General features: G+C 48.3%; 1 protein-coding gene across 4 annotated transcripts in view; it reads left to right on the top strand.

Annotated features, from left to right (window-relative positions):
* LIMK2 (LIM domain kinase 2) overlaps positions 1-20,104 on the top strand; it is a 59,531-nt gene that overhangs the window by 27,483 nt on the left and 11,944 nt on the right. For 3 of the 4 annotated variants that reach the window (XM_042910094.1, XM_042910096.1, XM_042910097.1), the window contains exons 3-8: positions 13,328-13,463; positions 14,418-14,527; positions 15,123-15,311; positions 16,780-16,885; positions 17,239-17,435; positions 19,152-19,338. In XM_042910094.1, the coding sequence (XP_042766028.1) occupies positions 13,328-13,463; positions 14,418-14,527; positions 15,123-15,311; positions 16,780-16,885; positions 17,239-17,435; positions 19,152-19,338 (925 nt within the window). Of the gene's footprint in view, positions 1-3,467; positions 4,096-13,327; positions 13,464-14,417; positions 14,528-15,122; positions 15,312-16,779; positions 16,886-17,238; positions 17,436-19,151; positions 19,339-20,104 lie in introns of those variants that run through there. The other variant, XM_042910095.1, reaches the window with a different exon arrangement.

Below are 20,104 nucleotides of genomic sequence, written 5' to 3'. Positions count from 1 at the left end.
TCACCACTCCTCACTAGAGTGCTTGCTTAGGGCGACCAGCCTTGAAGGCTGTCGCCTCCAGCCTCTCACAAACACCTTGAAGCCTTGTGTCTCAGCTGGTCCTGAAGAATCAGATTGCTTGGCTTCTGGTCAGGTTTGCAACTTCTAAAATGTGCAGGAGATTAGTACCTCTCCTGCCATCTTATCCTGTCCATAACTGCCAGTACAAGGATCCTTGCAGTTGCCTCTGGCAGCTGTAGCTGCTGAATCCTCTGCCAGCTGCTCTAGGGACCTAGAAGAGCAGCTTTCCACGCAGGGCCGGTATCCAAGGGCAGGAGGGGGAAGTATAGTCTCCAGTATAACCTTTCACCTCCCAGTTCTGGGTGGTTTAGGCCCTTTGAAGTTGGCCTTGAGGAACCACACACATTGGTCTGAGCAGCCAGCAGCTTATCACATCTGGTGATCAGTCCTTCAGTGGTTCCTCCTGAAGTCTGGATTTATGGAGGTCACATGGATTCCACCTAGGAGGGGCTTCCACTTCAGCTCATGACATGGGGAGATGGCTGCCCCTCTTTGAGGGGGAGGCAGTTTTCATGGCATTGAGAAGCCCTCACACTAGTTCCCCACACACCCACCCACCCACTGAATCCTTTGTAAGCAGAGTGGGGGGAACAGAGAACGCCTGCAGCCTCCTGCTCGCATTCCTAGACACCGACTCACTGCGCCTGCCGCCGCTGGAACAGCAGAGCTGTGTGAAATGTCAAGAGGAGTTATGCTCATGGGCTCCCTGGCCCCAGTCTCTTTGTGGCTTGCATTTTCTTCCATCTGCACTCTGTTCATCAGATGGAAATCAGAGGGTGCAATTAGAAGATAATTTGCTAGTTCCAAACTTAATTTGGGGCCCCCTTCTTGCTTGATCGAATTACAAGGGAACATAATAGATTATGGTGAGAAATAGTTGGCTCTGTCACTGGGAGAAAGAGAGCTCCTAGCTCTCCAGCTGGACAGGGCTTTTGGTATCCTGTGTGTTTCCCCTTTCCACTGTGCTCCACCTCCTCTGTGGCTCCTGTGTGGCCCCCACGTTGGGATCCTGTTCACCTCCGGGCTTGCTCAAGAGGTTTAAACTCCACTAGAGACCAAAGGAAAACAAGCAGCCCTCTGCAACTTCATAGGGCTGACAAATGTTGAAGCTGGAAGCTATTTAGAGACCTAACCAAGGCCCAGACAGAGGCAACAACTTACTGAAGGCAACATAGCTAGCCCATAGTGGTAGTAACAATAGTCTTAATGATATTAGCAGCTCACATTTATCAACCCTTAATGTGTTCCAGACCCTGTGCCAAGGGCTTACGCACAGTGCGTTGTCACATTCAAATCCAGACAGTCTGGCTCTGGGCCCAGACTGGGCTCCAGCATAGCAATGGCGGAGCTCAGTATAAAAAGCCTGGGTTCGAATCCTGGCTTCACCTCACACTTGTACAGCTGGGTAGCCTCACACAAGCAGTTTAGACTGTGCTTCAGTTCCTATCTCTGTAAAAAGGGAGAAATCCTAGCACTACTGACTAGTGTGGGTTAAAATTCATTCATATGTATGAGTGCTGTGGGCAGTTAGTTCTTGGTGCAGGGTGAGCGCCTGGCCAGTGCTTGTTCCTGCTGGCTGCTTCTGGGGCTGGAGTGTGGTATCTGTATGGCAGTAGGTAAAGGTGGCTGAGTTCTGTACATATGTCAAAAGCTGGTCTTCACTATTAGAGGCAGTAAACCAAGTGGTTGAGTGCCTTCACTGCAGAGCATAGGTTGGCAAACTATGGCCTCTGATTTTTACATTTTTTAATGAGGGTTGAGAAGCAAAAGAGTGTTTCATGTTACATGAAAATTACATGAAATTCAAATTTCATTGTCCATAAATAGAGGTTTATTGGAAAATAGTCACATCCATTTGTTTACATTTTATATACAGGCACTTTCACACTGCAGTGACAGAGTTGAGTAGCTGTGACAATCTATAATTGTGTAGACCTGCAAAGCCTAAAATATTTATTCTCTGGCCCTTTACAGAAAAGGTGTCCTGACCCTGTAAGTGACCAGTAAGTCACACTTACTGGTTTTGAAACCCAGCTATACCACTTACTAGCTGTTTGTCTTCAGACTAGTGATATAACCCTTCAGAACCTCAGTTTCCTTATCTGGTAAATGGGGGTAACATCTACCCCCATATATTGGCAATTAAAGTATGATAGATGAAAGATGCAGAGCTCTTAATACAGAGCTAGGAACTAAGTGTTTAATAAATGGTAGCTTATTACAGGGTGCAAACGCAATCTGTTTTATCACATTCATTGTTACCCGTGTATCCAATCAATAGAGGAATGGGAAAAGGTTCCCTTGTAATCCAGCCACCACCTTTGCCACAGACTTTCCTGTCACGGTGATAGGGTGACTTCAGTGGAGAGGAATGTGTGCCTGGTGGGAGAGAGCTACTGTCACTCCCTCAAGTCCAGCAGTGGGGTCTGGATGTGTCCCAATCTAGCAACCTTGCTTTTCCCCTCACAGTCCTGCACTCAGGGGAACAAGAGGCTTTCCCAACGGTGGGCTATGTTTTGGTCATCCCCTCAGCCAGGCCACCACTCCAGATACTAAGGCCCATCATCCCCACAGGCACTCCCAGTCTTGTCCTCCATCATGCCTCATTTTTCTGTTTGAGAAGCTTGGTTACCATGGACACAATGGAAAAAGTGCCACTGCCCACCGAGGCCAATGGATGGCATTCTGGCAATGAAAGAATAAATGAAAAAGGGGTGACAGGTGATCTGGGCTCTAGTCCCTATGCTGTCTCCTACTTGCAGAAGGGTTTTGAGGGAGCTATTTCCCCTTGAAGAGTCAGAATAAGCTCCAGCCTCAGAGCTCTGGCTCTGGAGCTCTCACAAGGGCCTACATTTAAATCCCAGCCCTGCCACTGACTAGTATTTTGGCCTGAGTTAGTTAGCTAATCTCTCAACCTCTATCTCCTTGTTTATAGAGGTAATTCCCATCTCGGAGAAATAAGAGAGTGCTTACACAGTGCTTGCTACATGGAGAAATGTCAGGTGTCAGTGACCACTGCAGGCCTTGTTTCCTCTTTCCCAGCACAGCTCTGCCCAGAAGTGGAATGGCAGCCCCCTTTGGCTAGCCCTGGGGGCTGTCCTCAGGCCAGACAGAGGGAAGGGATGAATGGGGACCCTAACACCAGGACCCAGTAGATGCCAGCCCAGAGCACAAAACCTAGAGGGTAGTTCTCTGGACCTGGGTCTCTAGATCTGTCTCTCCAACCCGGAGAGACCATCCCCCACCCACCCCTTTTGAGGGGAGGCGTGGCTTGGCCTGGAGTTGGTATGTTTGTTTTGCTTCACCTCCGAGCAGAGTTACTATACTTTGGGCAACTCCTCAGGCTAGGGACACTTGGGGGCAGATGGGCTCTCTCTCTCTTGCCCTGCCCTTACCCAAGTTCAGGGATGGACGCTCAGCCAGTCCTGGTTATTGTCTATGGTGCTAGCCTGCAGCCTCCCTCCAGCTCAGCTCCACCCCTTGCCTGCAAGGTCTATTTCCTAATAGCTGCTCCAACCACACACCTCGGTTCCGCGAGGAGCCCCTCCTCTTCCTCCCTCCCTCCCTCATCAGGGGAGGGACCGAAGAAGAAGGCTAACTTGACAGCAGCGCTTCTTTCTTAGCTAGTCACCAGCCCCTGCCCAAGAATCCGTGTGTGTGTGTGTGTGTGTGTGTGTGTGTGTGTGTGTGTGTGTGTATAGCCTCTGCAGAGAGGTGGTTCTCCCGGAGTCCCCAGCGTCTGCTGGAGCTTCCGAGAACTGGGGAGGAGCCATGAGCCCCTGCGGGAATCTGCCAGGGGGCAAGTGGCCCGGAGTCCTCACGCCCCTTCGGCTGCTCCGGAGGGAGAGGTGAGCGCTGGGCAGACCGCCCGCAGCCAGAGGTGCCGGGAGCCCTGGGCCTGTCATGGTGGCCGTCTGCAGCCAGCCTGAGGCACTCCCAGACGGGTTTGCAGCTGAGCTTGTTTATCTGGTGTGGGAAGAAGATGGGGAGTTACTTGTCCGTCCCGGCTTACTTCACCTCCAGAGACCCCTTTCGGTGAGTTGGGCTCAGAGTCCCTTTTCCATCTCCTCTTCTGGCCCCTGGTCCTGAGGGAAGGGCAGAGGCCTCAGATTTCACTAATCCTTTGACCATTGGTTCTGTCAGGCAGAAGCTAGTAGAAGCTGTTCCCAAGCAGAATAGGCCTGCTGAAGGCTCCCACCATGGTCTAGGAATGGTGAGGTGAGGGATATGCCCAGATGGAAGCTCTTGGGGAATTCCGGCTCTCCTTCCTTCCCAGGCACACCTGAAAGAGCCTCCAAAAGATGCCGCTGACCCTGCCTGTTCTTGGTGTTACTGCTTCCGGGGGAAGAGCACAAATGGGGTGCTTTCTTCCAGCTCTCACATGTCTTACCTGCAGGCCTTGCTGTCTGCCAGGAATTTGCCTCAACAAGCAGGATGGGCAGGTTTTGCCAAACGGCATGGAAGAAGCTGGCAAAACCTGGGTGTGGGCAGCCTAGTACACAGTAGGCGCTCTATAAACGCTTTTTCTATTAATGGCAGGCATATTTGCCTCTGGCTTTAAGGGTTTCTGAGCTCTCAGGTGAGTACAGTTGCTAAGGAAAGGCCTGGGCAGGTGCTTCCAAGACTGGAGCAGTTGGCTTTGGGGTGTTCCTGAGCTTCAGGCTAGCCCACCCCACCCCTGCCCTATGCAGGTCAGGTCCCCAGGCCTGAGACTTCTGGGGGCCTTTTTCTATGGGGCTTCTGGGAGGTGTAGAAACTTTCTACTTCTGACCTGCCTTTCTTTGCTCACTGCCCCACCCTACCTCCAACAGAAACTCCCCAGGGGGTTTCTGGCCCTCAGGGTCCCTTCTTGAATGGAGCCATTCCTGGCTGGGGTGGGGCTTGTTTTCATTCTTTGGGAGCAGCCTGTTCCAAGGGCTGCCTCCCCCTCACCAGTGGTCCTGGTCGACTTCTCCCTTTTGGCTTCCCCAACCCAGCTTCATGCCCAGACCTTGCTGCTGGGATACTAGTCAGGTGGCCATGCCCTGAGCAAAAAAGCAGAATACCATGTGGTTTCAGGGAATTACTGGACCCTGGTTGAGTGATGGGAAGCCTTTGGATATGGGGGAGGGGGAAGAGAACTTGGCCTTCAGGGCTGACTCTTCCAGGCACCCTCCTAGGCGCTTTATCCTTTGATTCTCTCAAAACCTAATGTCATTAAGTATCCCCATTTTACTGAAGAGGCAACCACTTTCAACAGAGTTAATATGTGGTGTCTCTCTGGCCAGCCTTTGTCGTATTCCTGAGTTTGTTTCATCCTTCAAAAGGCACCTTCCTCTGCTCGCACCTCCCCCCAGGGCTGTCTCAGATTTGCTTTTCTCTCCCAGCAGAGGGAATCCAGAAAGGGCCCCCATAGGTTGCCTGGAACATCGGAGGGATGGCAGAGATTCTTTTCTGAAGAGCCAATGGGAATTGATCTTGAGTTTAGGAGGCAGGTTTTACCATGTGGAATCAAGATGCCAAATGTTTGAAATAGCCACTACTTCAGCCAGAGCCTCATTAATCCCTCTTACTCTTAATCCTGGAAAGGCAGTTTAGGGGAGGGGTTGTTCCCTTAGGAGCCAGGAATGCTGTGCCCCTTTTAATCTCGGGACAAGACACAACTCAGGAGCTAAAGCAGATAATGAACTCTCAACCTAGACCTTTGAGGGTCATGACACTGATGCTACCCAGGTCCCACCTGTCCTTTGTCTTGCTCTGTCTCCATGCCTCTGGGGAATCTGACTACCCTCTCTCTGCCCCAGTTCTTATTTGTCCAGCTGGAGTCAGGGGGTTACTGACTCGCTTTAGACCCTCCCACCTCCCCCAGATGAGGGGCTACATTTCTGGAGCCACTTCTGAAGAGATAGCCAACACTCAGGGCTCTGTGCCCCACAGGAGGGACCACCCAGACTTTCTGCTCTCCCAGGTATCAGTCTAATTGATCACCACTGTCACTGGTCAGAAAATCGCTTCTACCATCAGCCCCCTCCCTTATTACAGGGCATTCTCAAGGGCTCCTCTCTGACCTGGTGCCAGTCCCCTCCCTGGGCCTCAGTTCCTCCTCTGCAGAGCATAGGATTGGGCTTTCTAGACTCCCTGAACACAACCTTGCCAGATTCTGTGAAACAAATTAAGTCCTTGACCTCAAGTCTCTGGGGGAGTACAAAGTCCACTGGACTAGGGCTGTGGTTGCAGGAAAGTGACGCAACCAGATTCCATGGGGACATGATCAGGCGTGACAGTGCACAAGGGAGGGAAGAGGGAGCAGGGAATGAAGAATGTAATTTCTGTACCCTATACATCCCTACCTGACAGACTGCCCTCAGCAGAGTGCCACTAGTGTGAAGGGGGAGATACAATTTTGGTGTGCTTCCAAGTAAGAAAATGTCTCAAATTGGAATTTACAGAAGAGGTAAATTAAGTAGTGGCTTTTGTCTGACATCTTTAAAGGATTTTTCTTTTTATAGAATTTCCCTTAATGTCTAACATTGATTTAATGGGTTTGGTTTACACATTGTCTCTTAAAGAGAACAGGTGCATCTTTGTATCCTAAAGCAACCTGTGTTTAAAGGGAGAAATTATTCTTAACTCTTCCCAGCTTAGCAGTAACTTTTTGGCAGCTGCCTTAGGTCCTGACTCCTCGTCTAAAAAGTGAAGGACTTGGATCAGGTGAATGATTCCTATAACTCCACAAGTCATGTGGCTCCTCAAAGACACACAGGCTCTTTTCCATTTTTTTACTAATCATGGAGGCTCTACCCTTAACTTCAGTATGACTGCACAAATTACTTGAATCTACAGGTTTCCTGGCTTTTGGTTGGAACTGAATCAACGCACTCTGGTAACACTTACTTCTTGCTGATCAGAGGCTTGTTATGTGTTTGGTTAATTTTTTTTAAGCAGGATAACATCATAGTCTATAATAATTACAGCTTCACTGACAGCCTGTTTCAGTCTACGGAGTCTACAGGAAGGAGGAGTAATAAAAGGATCTTTAGTGGTAGGAGACTGGGCTCTGATGGGCCAATATCTGTAGGTGCCTGTTACATCCACCCTTCTGTGCCTGGGGGAGAGTTGGCATCCCTGGTCACAGTACCCTCAGGCTGTGGCACAGAGACCTGTCCATTTTCCCTTTTTAGCCCAGTCAGAGCTCAGAGGCAAGGGTCTAGAAACAGCTTCTCCCCAACAGTCTCTCTGCTCATTCAGGAGGCTAAAGATGAGCATCCAACAGGCCTTTACTAGGACATGGGAGGGCTTGTTTTTTTGTGTTTTTTTTTTTAAGTTTGTTTATTTATTTTGAGGGGGGAGGGGCAGAGAGAAAGGAGAGAATATCCCAAGCAGGCTTGGTGCTGTTAGTGTGCATAGCCCAATGCGGGGCTTGAAGTCACAAACTGTGAGCTCATGACCTGAGCCTAAATCAAGAGTCAGATGCTTTAGTGACTGAGCCACCCAGGTACCCCCTGGTGGGCTTTTTCTTTAACTTGTGTAAATCTACTGTAATAGTGACTACTTCAACCACATAAGGTTGAAATATTACCTGTAAACATTTGGTCTGAAAAATTTGCATGTGCGTGAGGGCTGGGCTTATTATGTCTTATCTCACTTGGCCTCTCCCTGCACAGCACCTTGCCTGTTTGGTCTTGCACATCCTAGATTCACAGTAACTATTTCCTAATTGATAGTAATTGATAATAATAAATGTTTTCTAATTTATTAGATAAATGATTCATTTTAGGACCTTCTTTACTCACAGAAATCTGTTTGGTTCCAGGCCAAGATGCAGATCCATATTGCTTAGGCACAGGAGGGAAAGGAGTCTGTCTATTTTGCCCTTGCTGTTCTCAAGTTAAAGAGGGGAGGGAGGGAAATGGACATTTACTGGGCACCTGCTTGAGCATCTGTACATAATTTTCATAAACTGGTGAGGTTTTATCATCACTGGTATACAAATAAGGAAACTATGGCCCAGAGTGGCCCTTGAAGTGACACAGATAGTAAATGACAAAGAAAGAATGTGGACCCAGATCTTGAAAGAGTTGAGAATTTCAACCTGATTATCTTTTTTTTTCTTTTTTCTTTTTTTTTTTTAAACTGTGTTCCCTACTGACTCATAAGTCCTTAGTTTGGGGCCACTAACTGGTTCAGTCAGTGGAACATATGACTCTCGATCAGGTTGTGAGTTTGAACCCTACATTGAGTGTAGAAATTACTTAAAAATAAAGTCTTTTTTTTTTTTTTTTTTTTTTTTAGGCCCTTAGTTTGGATCTGAGCTGCCCACTGAACTGACCATAGTGCTTTGGGAGAGGAATTTTCAAGGTTGTCGGCTATCCTCAACACATGTGGGCCTGTCTGTGATCTCCCCTGACTGGAGGGTTTCAGCTCTGTTCCCTCTGGTTGCTCAGGAGAGGGTCTGATACCTCAGACCTCTATTTAGGGTTCCACCACCAGCTCCACTACCTCCAAGCTGAATGCCCTTGGGCAACCTGCTGCTAGGGCAGATTTTGACATTCACTTGAAACTTTCAAAAATTGAAAGCTGCAATAAAAAAGGGCTTGGCTTTGGGAGAAACATATCGTGGCCATGGCCTCTAACAATCTGAGGGGGGCGTTTTGGGGGTAGCACCTTACATTTCCAGAGTGTGTTTTGGATTCTTTTTATTTTTATGTTTATTTACTTTTTTCTTTCTTTCTTTTTTTTAATGTTTATTTTTGAAAGAGAGAGAGAACAAGTAGGGGAGGGACAGGGAGAGGGGGTCAGAGGATCTGAAGTGGACTCTGCTGACAGCAGGGCTCGAACCCACGCGATGCGGGGCTCGAACCAGGAAACGCCCTGCACATCGTGAGATCATGACCTGAGCTGAAGTCGGACGCTTAACTGAGCCACCTAGGCACCCCATAATGTTTATTTACTTTTTGAGAGATAGAACTCGAGAGCGCAAGTTGGGGAGGGGCAGAGAGAGAGAGAGAGGGAGACAAGAGGATCCAAAGCTGGCTCTCTGCTGTCAGCACAGAGCCCAATGTGGGGCTCAAACCCACCAACCAGGAGATCATGACCTGAGCTGAAGTCCAACACTTAACAGACTGAGCCACCCAGGTGCCCCATAGATTCTTTTCTTAAAAAGGCAGAGACTGCTGGAGAACAATGCTGTGGACTAAAGGAAGAAGGAGAATCATTGTGCCATTTAAATTCAGTACTTGGATTTAAGGGGAAGCCTCACAAGGCTTAACACTCAAGGGGACTTGAGCTCTCATTTTCACAGATGCAAATCCTGAGGCCCAGCTTAGTAGATGTGCTGCATTACTCAGGTGCTCAGGTGATGTAGTCTACTGGAAATGGCTTCATAGCCAAGTACACATAGGTTAAGACTCTAGCTCCATCCTGTGTGTGTGTCAGGCAACTTTGCACAAGTGACTTGACTCTGCTTTTCAGTGTTCTATAAGATAGGGATAATCCTATCACCTTGCAGGATGTGGCCAGGATATAAGTAAGACACCTCATAGAGTGCCCAGAATATGGTTGGCATTTAAGTAACAGTCGACAGTAATTGTTCTTAATATCTAAGCTAGGACTCTAAGTCTACCACTCGGGTGACCTGAGAACTAATTGTGTTCTGTGACAAAACAGCTTAGGGACCCACAACCAGACTTCCTACCAGCTGTTCACCTTCCTGTTATTCAGACATACCTGTGTCAGCCAACTTTGGCTGTTTCGCTGGCCATGCCCTTCAAAGGCATTCCCTGACACATGGTGTGCCTTGGTGATGTCGCTCTCCAGGCAGGTGTTCTTCCCAGAAGTCTGGCGTGGCTCTCTCCTGCATGTCTACACTCGTTTCTCTCCCCACTCTCCTGGGCCTGGCCAGGGCTACCTGCAACAAACAAAAGCAGAATATTGGCAGTGGAAAGGAGGACGTGTTCTGGTACTCCTGTGCCCTGCAGCACACATACCATTGAGAGGGTGTAACAGGGCCCAGGCCTGCATTTGGGTGCAAATAACGTGTGCACCAGCTTTTCTCCATTGCAGACAGCAGAAGGGCAGGACCTGCTGACCATGAGCCACAGATGTTTGTGGATTGCTGGTTCTTGCCACTCCCACCATTTTCGGTTTGGAAACCTCTGCTAGGGCTTACTGTGCTGGGCTCTTTGTTAGGTGCTTAGTCTACCAACAGTAAATGGGACACTGTTCCTGTCCTCCAGGAACTCACACTCTAATGAAAGAGAAAGATAGGTACCTAGGAGCTTCAAGTCAGAAGCTGGGAGGCAAGAATGAAGTTCCTGCTCCTAGTGCTGGCCCTTTGCTAGGCTCCTCACAGTCTTTCAGAACTGGATTTAATGTCCTCACTGCTACCCTGAATATAGGTGGTGATGTTGCCCTTTGTCTCATTTCACAAATGAGAAATGAAGCAGCCAGCCCAAGATCACTTAGGTGGTAAGTGGTAGTTCAGAGATTGGAACTTTAGATCATCTAGGGAAAGACATAGATATGCATGGAATTAAGGGGATGTGGGTATAGTCTAATTCCTTCATTTTATAGGTGGAGAAACTATACCTGGAGAAAGAAAGGGCCTTGTCCAAGAGCCTGTAGCTCCCAAGAACTTGAACCAGGCCTCTTCCCAATTCAGAGCTCATCCAGCATGCCTTTTACATTGAGAGGAATTTGAGCTGCATGTCCAGAACAGGTCTTCCCCCTTTGCCTCCTAGAATTAATGGTTCACACTGTACCATTCTAGGTATTTCATATCCATACTCTTCATGCTGTGTCTGGCTCTCAAGTCCCTTAAGTTCAGCGTCCATAAAACAAGTAGGAGAGGGGCACCTGGGTGGCGTCCAACTTTGGCTCAGGTCATGATCTCGCAGTTTGTGAGTTTGAGCCCCACGTTGGGCTTGCTGCTGTCGGTGCAGAGGCTTCTTTGGATCATCTGTCCCCCTCTCTCTGCCCGTCCCCTGCATGCATTCTGTCTCTCTCAAAAATAAACATTAAAAAAAAAAAAAGAACAAGTAGGAGATGCTACAGGATGGGGATGACTGATGGCAGAAGCCATCAGTGTTAAACATCCAGAGAGACGTGAACACTCCATAAAGAGCGATTCTCAGGGTCCTGCTTCTCTAGACCTTCCTGGCTCAGTTGCTTTCCGTAGCTGCTTCAACTCATTCTGGTCTCCCTCCTCCCTCCTGCAGTGCCCAGTAGTAGTAGCACCCATTGTGACCTCTCACCTTTCATTGTTAATTAAGTTTTGTTTAGACTTTCTCTTCCCCAGCTCATTATAAGCTCTTGGAAATTGTAGTAGGGAACCTTGTATATCTATCTCTTATATCTGCAGTGCCTAGCAAGATGCTGTAATAATACAGCTAGTTCCACTCTTCACAGTTTGCAAAAGGCTTTCCTCATACATTAGCTCATTTAGTCTTCACGGTGTTCTTTGTAGTACTGTGCTATTAGTCACATTTTGTCAAGGAGGAAGAACTGAGAGAAGTCCAAAGCTACCCAGCTAGTGGAGGAAAAATGGCAAATAGTGTGAGCAGCTACCATTATCATCATCTTTAATAGCAGTTTAACACTTCATGAGTTCCTACTGTACTTAGCCTTTTATATAAACTATATATAGTTTGGTACATGTTATTTCCTTTCCACAGTAGTCCATTTGACAGATGAGGTCAGAGGAGTGAAGTAACTTCCCCAAGATGAGCTAACTAGTAAGTGGCAGGGTCAGGAGTCACACTAAGAGGCCACTCCATCCTGCCTCTCAGAAGCAAGGATTTGGCCAGTGAAGGGTGGTGTGAAGCCTTGACAACAAGAATAGAGTCTTCACTGGAAAGAAAGAGGTGGCATGGGCTCACAAGGGCAGGGAGCCCTTAGCTCTGGGTGCTGGGAGGTTCAGAAATGAGGAGAGGTTCAGAAATGCTTATCTTGTGCAAACTTGGTCTGAAAACACACCCAGCCTGACTGAGGGGTGGAGCTTTACAACCAGGTAATTGGAGGGGAAAGGAGCTGTGGAGTCTAACATGTATATCTTGCACAGTGCTAGTGGAATTTTGTTTACCCCCCATTATTTTATTTTGAAAAATTTCAAATACTTAGAAGAGTTGAAGGAAATGTTCCAAGAACACCCATATATATCCTTCACCCAGACTTAACTTTAAGCCACTTTCTCTTTATGTACACACATGATGTATTTTATTTTTTGCTGAACTATGTAAAAGTAAGTTGTAGATATCTTGACTTTCACTCTTAGTTACTCTAATATGTTTCTTCTAAGAATTCTTCTATCTAACCAAGGTATCATTATTACATCTAAGAAAATGGATAGTAATTTCACAGTATAATCTAATATATAGCCCAAATTCAAGTTTCCTCAGTTCCAAAAATGACACTCATAGCTGCTTTCTTTTTCAATCCAGAATTGAATCCAAGGTTTAGGTGCTGCATTTGGTTGCTGTGTCTCTAGGCTTTTTTAATCCCTGTACCTTTTTTTCCCCATGACATTAACTTTTTGGAAGAGTCAAGAACAGTAGTCTTAGAATGACCCACATTCTGGATTTGCCTGATTGTTTCTTAATGCTTAGCATAATTTTTTCACAAGAATGCTACATGTTAATGATGTTAATAAAAACTTAAACATCAGCAATGGTGTTGGTGATGGGTAGTTTTTTTGAAGAACAGAGGTGATTGAGCTTCTTTAGTTCATTGAGATATCTGTCTAGACCAGAGGTTCTTTTTAGAGAGAGAGGGCATGTGCAAGCTGTGAGAAAGGGGCAGAGAGGGAGAGAGAGAATCTTAAACAGGCTCCACACTGACACAGGGCTCAATCCCATGACCCTGGGATTGTGACCTGAGCTGAAATCTAGAACAGAGGTTCTTAGCTGGGGCCATGACTAGGCTTCAGACCTACACACACACACCCATACCTAAATAATATGTACATTTTCCTTGTACATGCCTTCTTGCAAGAGCGGCTTCTTGATTCTTACTAGATTCTCTGAGGGCTTCAAGACACAAAAATGTTAAAAAAATTAATAAACAGACACTGGTCTACCAGGTTAGGCAGACAATACAGAACTGGTTTCTGGGATCTTCTTTATTCTGAATCAGCTTCCTTTGGGGAGATGGCAGTAAACTGTAACTTTCCTCCATCTTGGCTTTGGATCAAGGAAAGGTCTGTCCATTTTGTTGTTAGACCTGGGAGCCAGAGGCAGCCTATGTAGCCTGGTTCCAGGGATCCACAACAATTTTTTCTTGTCTTGCCTTTCAGGTGCTCAGAATGCCAGGATTCCCTCACCAACTGGTACTATGAGAAGGATGGGAAGCTTTATTGCCACAAGGACTACTGGGGGAAGTTTGGGGAGTTCTGCCATGGGTGTTCTCTGCTGATGACAGGGCCTGTCATGGTGAGTGAGTCCCTCTCGGTCATCAGAGTCCATTGACAGCTCCTCTGGTTTCCCATGGCCTTTCATCTTCTACTCTTCCATCAGCCAAGGCCTCCCCTTTTATTTCTTCAATCACTTAACAGATGTTTGTTGAGTACCAATTAAGTGCCAGGTAGTATCCTTCCCTTAAAAACTTAACAGTCCAGGGGCACCTGGGTAGCTCAATAGGTTGAGTGTCCAACTGTTGATTTCGGCTCAGGTCATGATCTCATGGTTTGTGGGTTCGAGCCCTGCATCAGGCTCTGTGCTATTAAGCACAGAGCCTGCTTGGGATTCTCCTGTCTCCCTCTGTCTCTCTGCCCCTCCCCAGCATGTGTGCTCTCTCTGTCTCTCTCTCTCAAAATAAATAAATAAACATTTTTTTTAAGGTAAAAAAAAAAAAAAAACTCAACAGTCCAATATTGGGAATGGGTGGGTGGGCGGGCAGGGCAGAGACTTAATTCAATGGATAAAGTCCTTGAAGGAGAGCATTACAGGTTGAGAGGAGAATACACCCAAGTTGTGTAGAGGGAATCTGAAAAGGAGACCCTGGAATGGGCTGGTAGAGAGAGGTTCCACCTCCACTACCTGCTTCAGAAAAGGACTTTAAGCCCAATCATGGATTTGCCAACTCTGTGTTAGAGGAACTATGTGTCTTTCTAGTGAGGATGATGACTTCTGGGGACTTGGCTAGGACCAAAACAGTTTTTTGTAATCTCAGAAATGACAGAGAGGCACCAATCTGACTTGTCCTCTGGAAGCTCTGGGGCAGAGTTGTGCAAAGGACCTATAGATCCTTAATTAGAGGTCTCTCTAGGGGCGCCTGGGTGTCTCAGTCAGTTAAGAGGTCACTCACCCACCCCTACTCTCCAGCAACAGTGACAGCTCACTTCCTCCATCTGTCATCTGTCTACCCTTCTCCCCACCTGCTCACAGGTGGCCGGGGAGTTCAAGTACCACCCAGAGTGCTTTGCCTGTATGAGCTGCAAGGTGATCATCGAGGATGGGGATGCATATGCTCTGGTGCAGCATGCCACCCTTTACTGGTAAGATGGTGTCCCTCTCCCCTACAAGAGCAGTCAAGAGAGAGGAACAGATGGCAGTGCGAGTTGGGGCAGAAACAGTACTGGGATATCAGAGCACTGGATTCCTATCCCAGCAATGCCTATAACCAGCTCTGTAATCTGTAAGCAAGACAAGTAACATCTCTCTGCCCTCTGTCCTTACCGACCATGAGAATAATGACACTTTGTGCTGCAGTCTTCCCAGAGGGAGAGAATGGCTCAGAAGGTGCTCTCAGAGAAGGATCCCAGAAAATTAAAAGAAAGGCCTCTTAGAGTTCATTTGCGCAATTGCCTCAGTTGGCAAAGAAGTCAGGCTGAGGCCCAAAATGGAGAAGAGGGCTGGGTTCTCACTGTGAATCAAAGGCAGAGTGAAGAGAACCCAGGCCATCTCACCCCCACTTCCAGCCTACCCCAGAGACCCTGGGCTCTTCTTTCTGAGCAACCAACTGGAATCTTGGCAAGGATGGTAATAGTGGGATTGTGGGTACTATTGCTTGAAGCCACATGGTACAGTGGTTACTGGGGGCTTCCAGGTGGGGCTCCAGGATCTTAACGACCTTTATGTTCCTCTTGCTAGTGGGAAGTGCCACAATGAGGTGGTGCTGGCACCCATGTTTGAGAGACTCTCCACGGAGTCTGTTCAGGACCAGCTGCCCTACTCTGTCACACACATCTCCATGCCAGCCACCACGGAGGGCAGACGGGGCTTCTCTGTGTCTGTGGAAAGTGCCTGCTCCAACTATGCCACCACTGTGCAAGTAAAAGAGTGAGTATTTTGAGAACCCCAGGAGCAGGAGTCCTTACACAGAGTCCATAGATGGGCCTCAAGGGGTGCAGAGTTCTCTTCACCCACATCTCATATCTTTGTCCTGGAGCTCACTGTGCTGTAACTGCACCTGGGCCTTGGCACTTACTCTTCCTTCTGCCTAGGCTGCTTCCCACAAGATACTTAATGACAGAACCGCTCACCTTTCATGTGTCAAGTTTCAGATAACGTTTGTTCTTTGAAATTATCTGGCTTGATTATGAGTATTAGTTTATCATCTGTCCTCCCAACGAGTTTCTTCTGGAACTTAATCTTGTTCAGTACTGTATGTCCAGGTCCTGGAACTGTGTCTGGCATGTAGTATATGTTCAATGATTACCGTTCTGTTGGTTGAGTGAATGGAGGATGGAGGAGAAAGAGGTTAAGACTTCATCCTAGGTCCAGGCCAGAGACCAGATGGGGAAAGAGCCTGTGTTCATCTAATACCAGTAATGAGGAATTTATGGCTGCCAGCCCTATAAATAGCGATTGTGCACTTACTAGGTGCTTGCAGTACAGGTGAGAGGTATTAAGGTTGGGGAAGTCACCAAGAGTTGAGATCTGCACTAAAACCTCATTAGATGAAGATGGGAGGGAATTGTGTTCAGGGCAGAGGTGGGAGTCTATGATTGTGTCTGGTGTAAATTAGGTGGTTGGAAATAGCCAGAAAAGGGGGCTATTAAGTTATGTAGGGCCTGGATTATGAACACTCAGCAGGTCTTTTAAGGGATAAGCAACAAGGTGATACAACCAAGTTAGCGTTCTAGAGGGATTGCTGGCATGGATGTTGGATGGAAGAGGAGCAAGCCTGGAAATGTAGAGGGTGGTGTTAATAAAAACTTAAACATCAGCAATGGTGTTGGTGATGGGTAGTTTTTTTGAAGAACAGAGGTGATTGAGCTTCTTTAGTTCATTGAGATATCTGTCTAGACCAGAGGTTCTTTTTAGAAAGAGAGGGCATGTGCAAGCTGTGAGAGAGGGGCAGAGAGGGAGAGAGAGAATCTTAAACAGGCTCCACACTGACACAGGGCTCAATCCCATGACCCTGGGATTGTGACCTGAGCTGAAATCTAGAACAGATGTAGAGACCAGGGACCAGTTCTATTGAAAGATCCAGGTGAGAGATGTTGGTAACTATGATGATGAAGTGAAGGCAGGATTCTCAAAGATGGTAAGGGTTGTGGAGCAGTGAGAGAACTCCGGATAGGGGAGATACCATCCAAGGCTCTGGCTTAGGCCATTGGGTGAGTGGGGGTGCCCTTCACTGAGATGAGGCACCTTGTAAAGGGTGTTGCATTTCCCCTGTGAGCTGTCTGGGCCTTGCAGGCATGTAGGGGCCTGGGGCATGGTGAACCTTCCTATACAAGTAAAATTGGTCAAGCACAATTTTAGGATGCCTTCTTCCTGCCTCAACTCTTGTCTGGCCCAGGGTCAACCGGATGCACATCAGTCCCAACAACCGCAATGCCATCCACCCCGGGGACCGCATCCTGGAGATCAATGGGACCCCTGTCCGCACACTCCGAGTGGAAGAGGTACAGTGTGTGTCCAGTCTGTCTTGTGGGGGTGGAACATGGTATAGACCTTCTGGGAGATCAAGCTGTGGACCTTTCTCCACCCCCAGTCTATCTCTTTGTCTTGCCACTGAGCCTGTGACCACTGATGACCTGTGTCAGCCTGGCACATTCTCAGGGCAGCAGGGATGGCCTGACAGATGGGATATCTGACAGGATGCCAGTGAGAGGGCACTGGGGCTACTGGCAGCTAGAGGCCACCATTAGCCAACTTGAGCATTGGCCATACTGTGCTAAGATCATGTGGGCTGACGGTGGGTGGCCTAGGATGGGACAGCCTGTGGGAGCCAGCCTTACACTGCTTTTGGCTACAGGTAGAGGATGCGATTAGCAAGACAAGCCAGACACTTCAGCTCTTGATTGAACATGACCCCGTCTCCCAGCGCCTGGACCAGCTGCGACTGGATGCACGGCTCTCTCCCCACATGCAGAATGCCGGACACTCCCCTACTCTCAACACCCTGGACACCAAGGAGAATTTGGAAGGAACACTAAGGAGACGCTCTCTGAGGTGCTGCCTCCCACCCTGATTCCATGCTGACCAATGCCTATCCTTCAGATGAGGCTGAGCTGACTTTGGGAGGCCAGCAGAGTTAGGAAGGAAACCCGCTGGCCAGAGATGGGCCATGAGGATTGTGCTGACCCAGCTCTCCCCATAGGGATCACAGTTCACAGCCAGGGCCTGTACATGATCTGACCCAGCTGTCTGCCAGGTTTTGTTAGAAACCAGAGAGTCGGCTCTGTCCACTGAACTTCTGAGCTGAACTCAGGAGGCAGAAACGCTGACCCCCAAAGGACAGCATGGCCCATGGGGAAAGCATGGGGTTCAGAGGCTGGAGTTGGGGCACAGAAAGAATTAATAAGTGGAAGTAAGAACACTGAAAACTGTAAAGCAAGAGATGGATGCAAGCTGTTTTAGATTTGAGGGACCAACAATCAAAACCTCATAGTTCCAAGTCCATGGGGAGGGAGCAATCACCCTGGATACAGGTGCCAAATAGGGAGACTGAAAGAACAGGAGTCTGAAGCAGTGGCTCTCCAGGCAGACACACCCATACCATGCTTTTGAGCTGAGCTCCCTCCCTTCACACATCACTTCATGTCTCTAAGCCTCTGTTTCTGCATCTATAAAGTGGAGTTCTAAGACAAAGGTGGCTGTCTTTTATGTAAGGACAATCCTTTATGTAAGGATTCAGTGTGGAAAGAATGCAAAGTGGCACAGTGACATCACAGGGTCAGCACTAACTCAATGTGAGGTGTTGTTAGTATCATTAGGAGTCAGGTCTTTATCCGCCCTCCTGATCAAACAGACTGAATCACTCAGGGCCCTTGACTGGCACCTGTTGGAAACAGGGCCCTCCCCACAGATTTCTGGGCATGCACTTCTGGCTGTCTTTGTGGCCTCAGAACGCGTGAGCTGGTAGAGGTGAGGTGCCAGAGGGCAGAGAAGGCCTGAGAACATGGCTTGGAAGCAGGAAGATGTGGGGTGGCTAGGGACTGCTTAGATCTCTGGAGGGCCATACTGCAGAAAGCAGCACACCTTGTGTGCTTCTGTGGGCACAGTTGGTGGAAGGCAGAGCAAAAGAGCAAGAGTTGAGAAGCCTGTGTGTGGTCCTTTCTGGGTAGCCCAAATGAAATAGGAAGATGTGCTGGAGGGAAGTTTGCAGGGTTGTAATTCACCTGCAGTGCTGTGGACTTCAACCTTTCTTGTCCTTCAGGAAGTCGGTAACAGTTATCAACCATTATTATTACTGGCTGCTTTTAAAAATGTAAATACACTGGTTTTATTGCTGTAAAAATCATACATGCTTATTATTTTAAATTTCAGGAAGTATAGACAGGTACAAAATGAGCAAAATAGCCAGAATCCCATTTGGTCATTTTTTGGATGGTGGTAGGCTACCACTCTAACCCAATTCCGTACCTTGAATCAAGCAGGCATGTAAAGTGGTGGGTTACCATCCTACAGTGCTGTCCTATATTGAGCACTATAGGGTTCCTGCTTTGAATGTGGTTTTATTGTACTTAAATAAACTACTGATGTTTGTAGCCCCAAAATGGCATGTCTGTCTGACATAAGAGTTCCTTCCCCTCATCATAGTACCTGAACTACAGAAATTGGGATGGATAGGGTGGTAAGGTAGCTTTGGGGTTTCTACCTCCATGGTTTTTCTGGCAAGTCTCTGAGGACTACCCTATCCCTACCCTCATCTTTCCTTATCTTCAGGCGCAGTAACAGCATCTCCAAGTCCCCTGGCCCCAGCTCCCCAAAGGAGCCCCTGCTCTTTAGCCGTGACATCAGCCGCTCAGAATCCCTCCGCTGTTCCAGCAGCTACTCACAGCAGATCTTCCGGCCATGTGACCTGATCCACGGGGAGATCCTGGGGAAGGGCTTCTTTGGACAGGCCATCAAGGTGAGCACAGGCAGCAGCTGGTCTGCTTCTCGGACCCCTACCCTTCTCTCACCTTCTTTTGGGGAGCTCTTACCACATGGTCTCACCCCATACATACCCTGCAGGACACCAGGCCCCCTTCCTTGCTGCAGGTGATGGTGTGAGGGCTACACTCCTGCCCTCCCAGGCCACCTAAGGGCAGCATTGCTGTTGTAGTGAGCTTGGTGGACCTGGAGACCCAGGTTGGGATGAGTTGTTGCCCATGGCCCTGCCATCTCCAGGCAGTGATGTTTTTAGGTACCCAGAGGCCTGAGTGTTGGGTATACTGCAGGGAGCACACAGGGGAGTGGCTCCTGCCTCCCTGATGAATAGTCTTAGGGACTAACCTCTCTCTCTTTCTCTCCTCCTCCTCTGCTGAGAGCTGGGAGGGGGGGTCAGGTAAGCCATGTGTCTCAGCTTTCAAGGCATTGGGGCTGGAGAGCTCACCCTGACCCACCTAGTTCCCTGGTGCATGTCTGTGGCACTGACCCCTACTGTCCCCAGACTTCTGTTCACCCAAGGGACTCACTCCTTTGTCAGATAACCAGAGTCCCTGCTTGGCTTGGCAGTGTCCCTTCCTGCCTCCTCACTTCCCTTTTCTGCATTCTTGCCTCCCCTCTATGCATGCCCCGTTCTCCAAAGAGGGTACGCTCCCCTTTGAGGCCCCTGTTGCCTCATGCTGTGTCTTCTACACATGAATTCTGTCAGTCTCATCTGGCTCAGTATGTCTTCCAAGGGATGGGATGGC

The sequence above is a fragment of the Panthera leo genome, chromosome D3 (assembly GCF_018350215.1).
Source record: "Panthera leo isolate Ple1 chromosome D3, P.leo_Ple1_pat1.1, whole genome shotgun sequence".
NCBI classification, from domain to species: domain Eukaryota; kingdom Metazoa; phylum Chordata; class Mammalia; order Carnivora; family Felidae; genus Panthera; species Panthera leo.
This window is presented reverse-complemented; position numbering and strand designations above follow the sequence as displayed.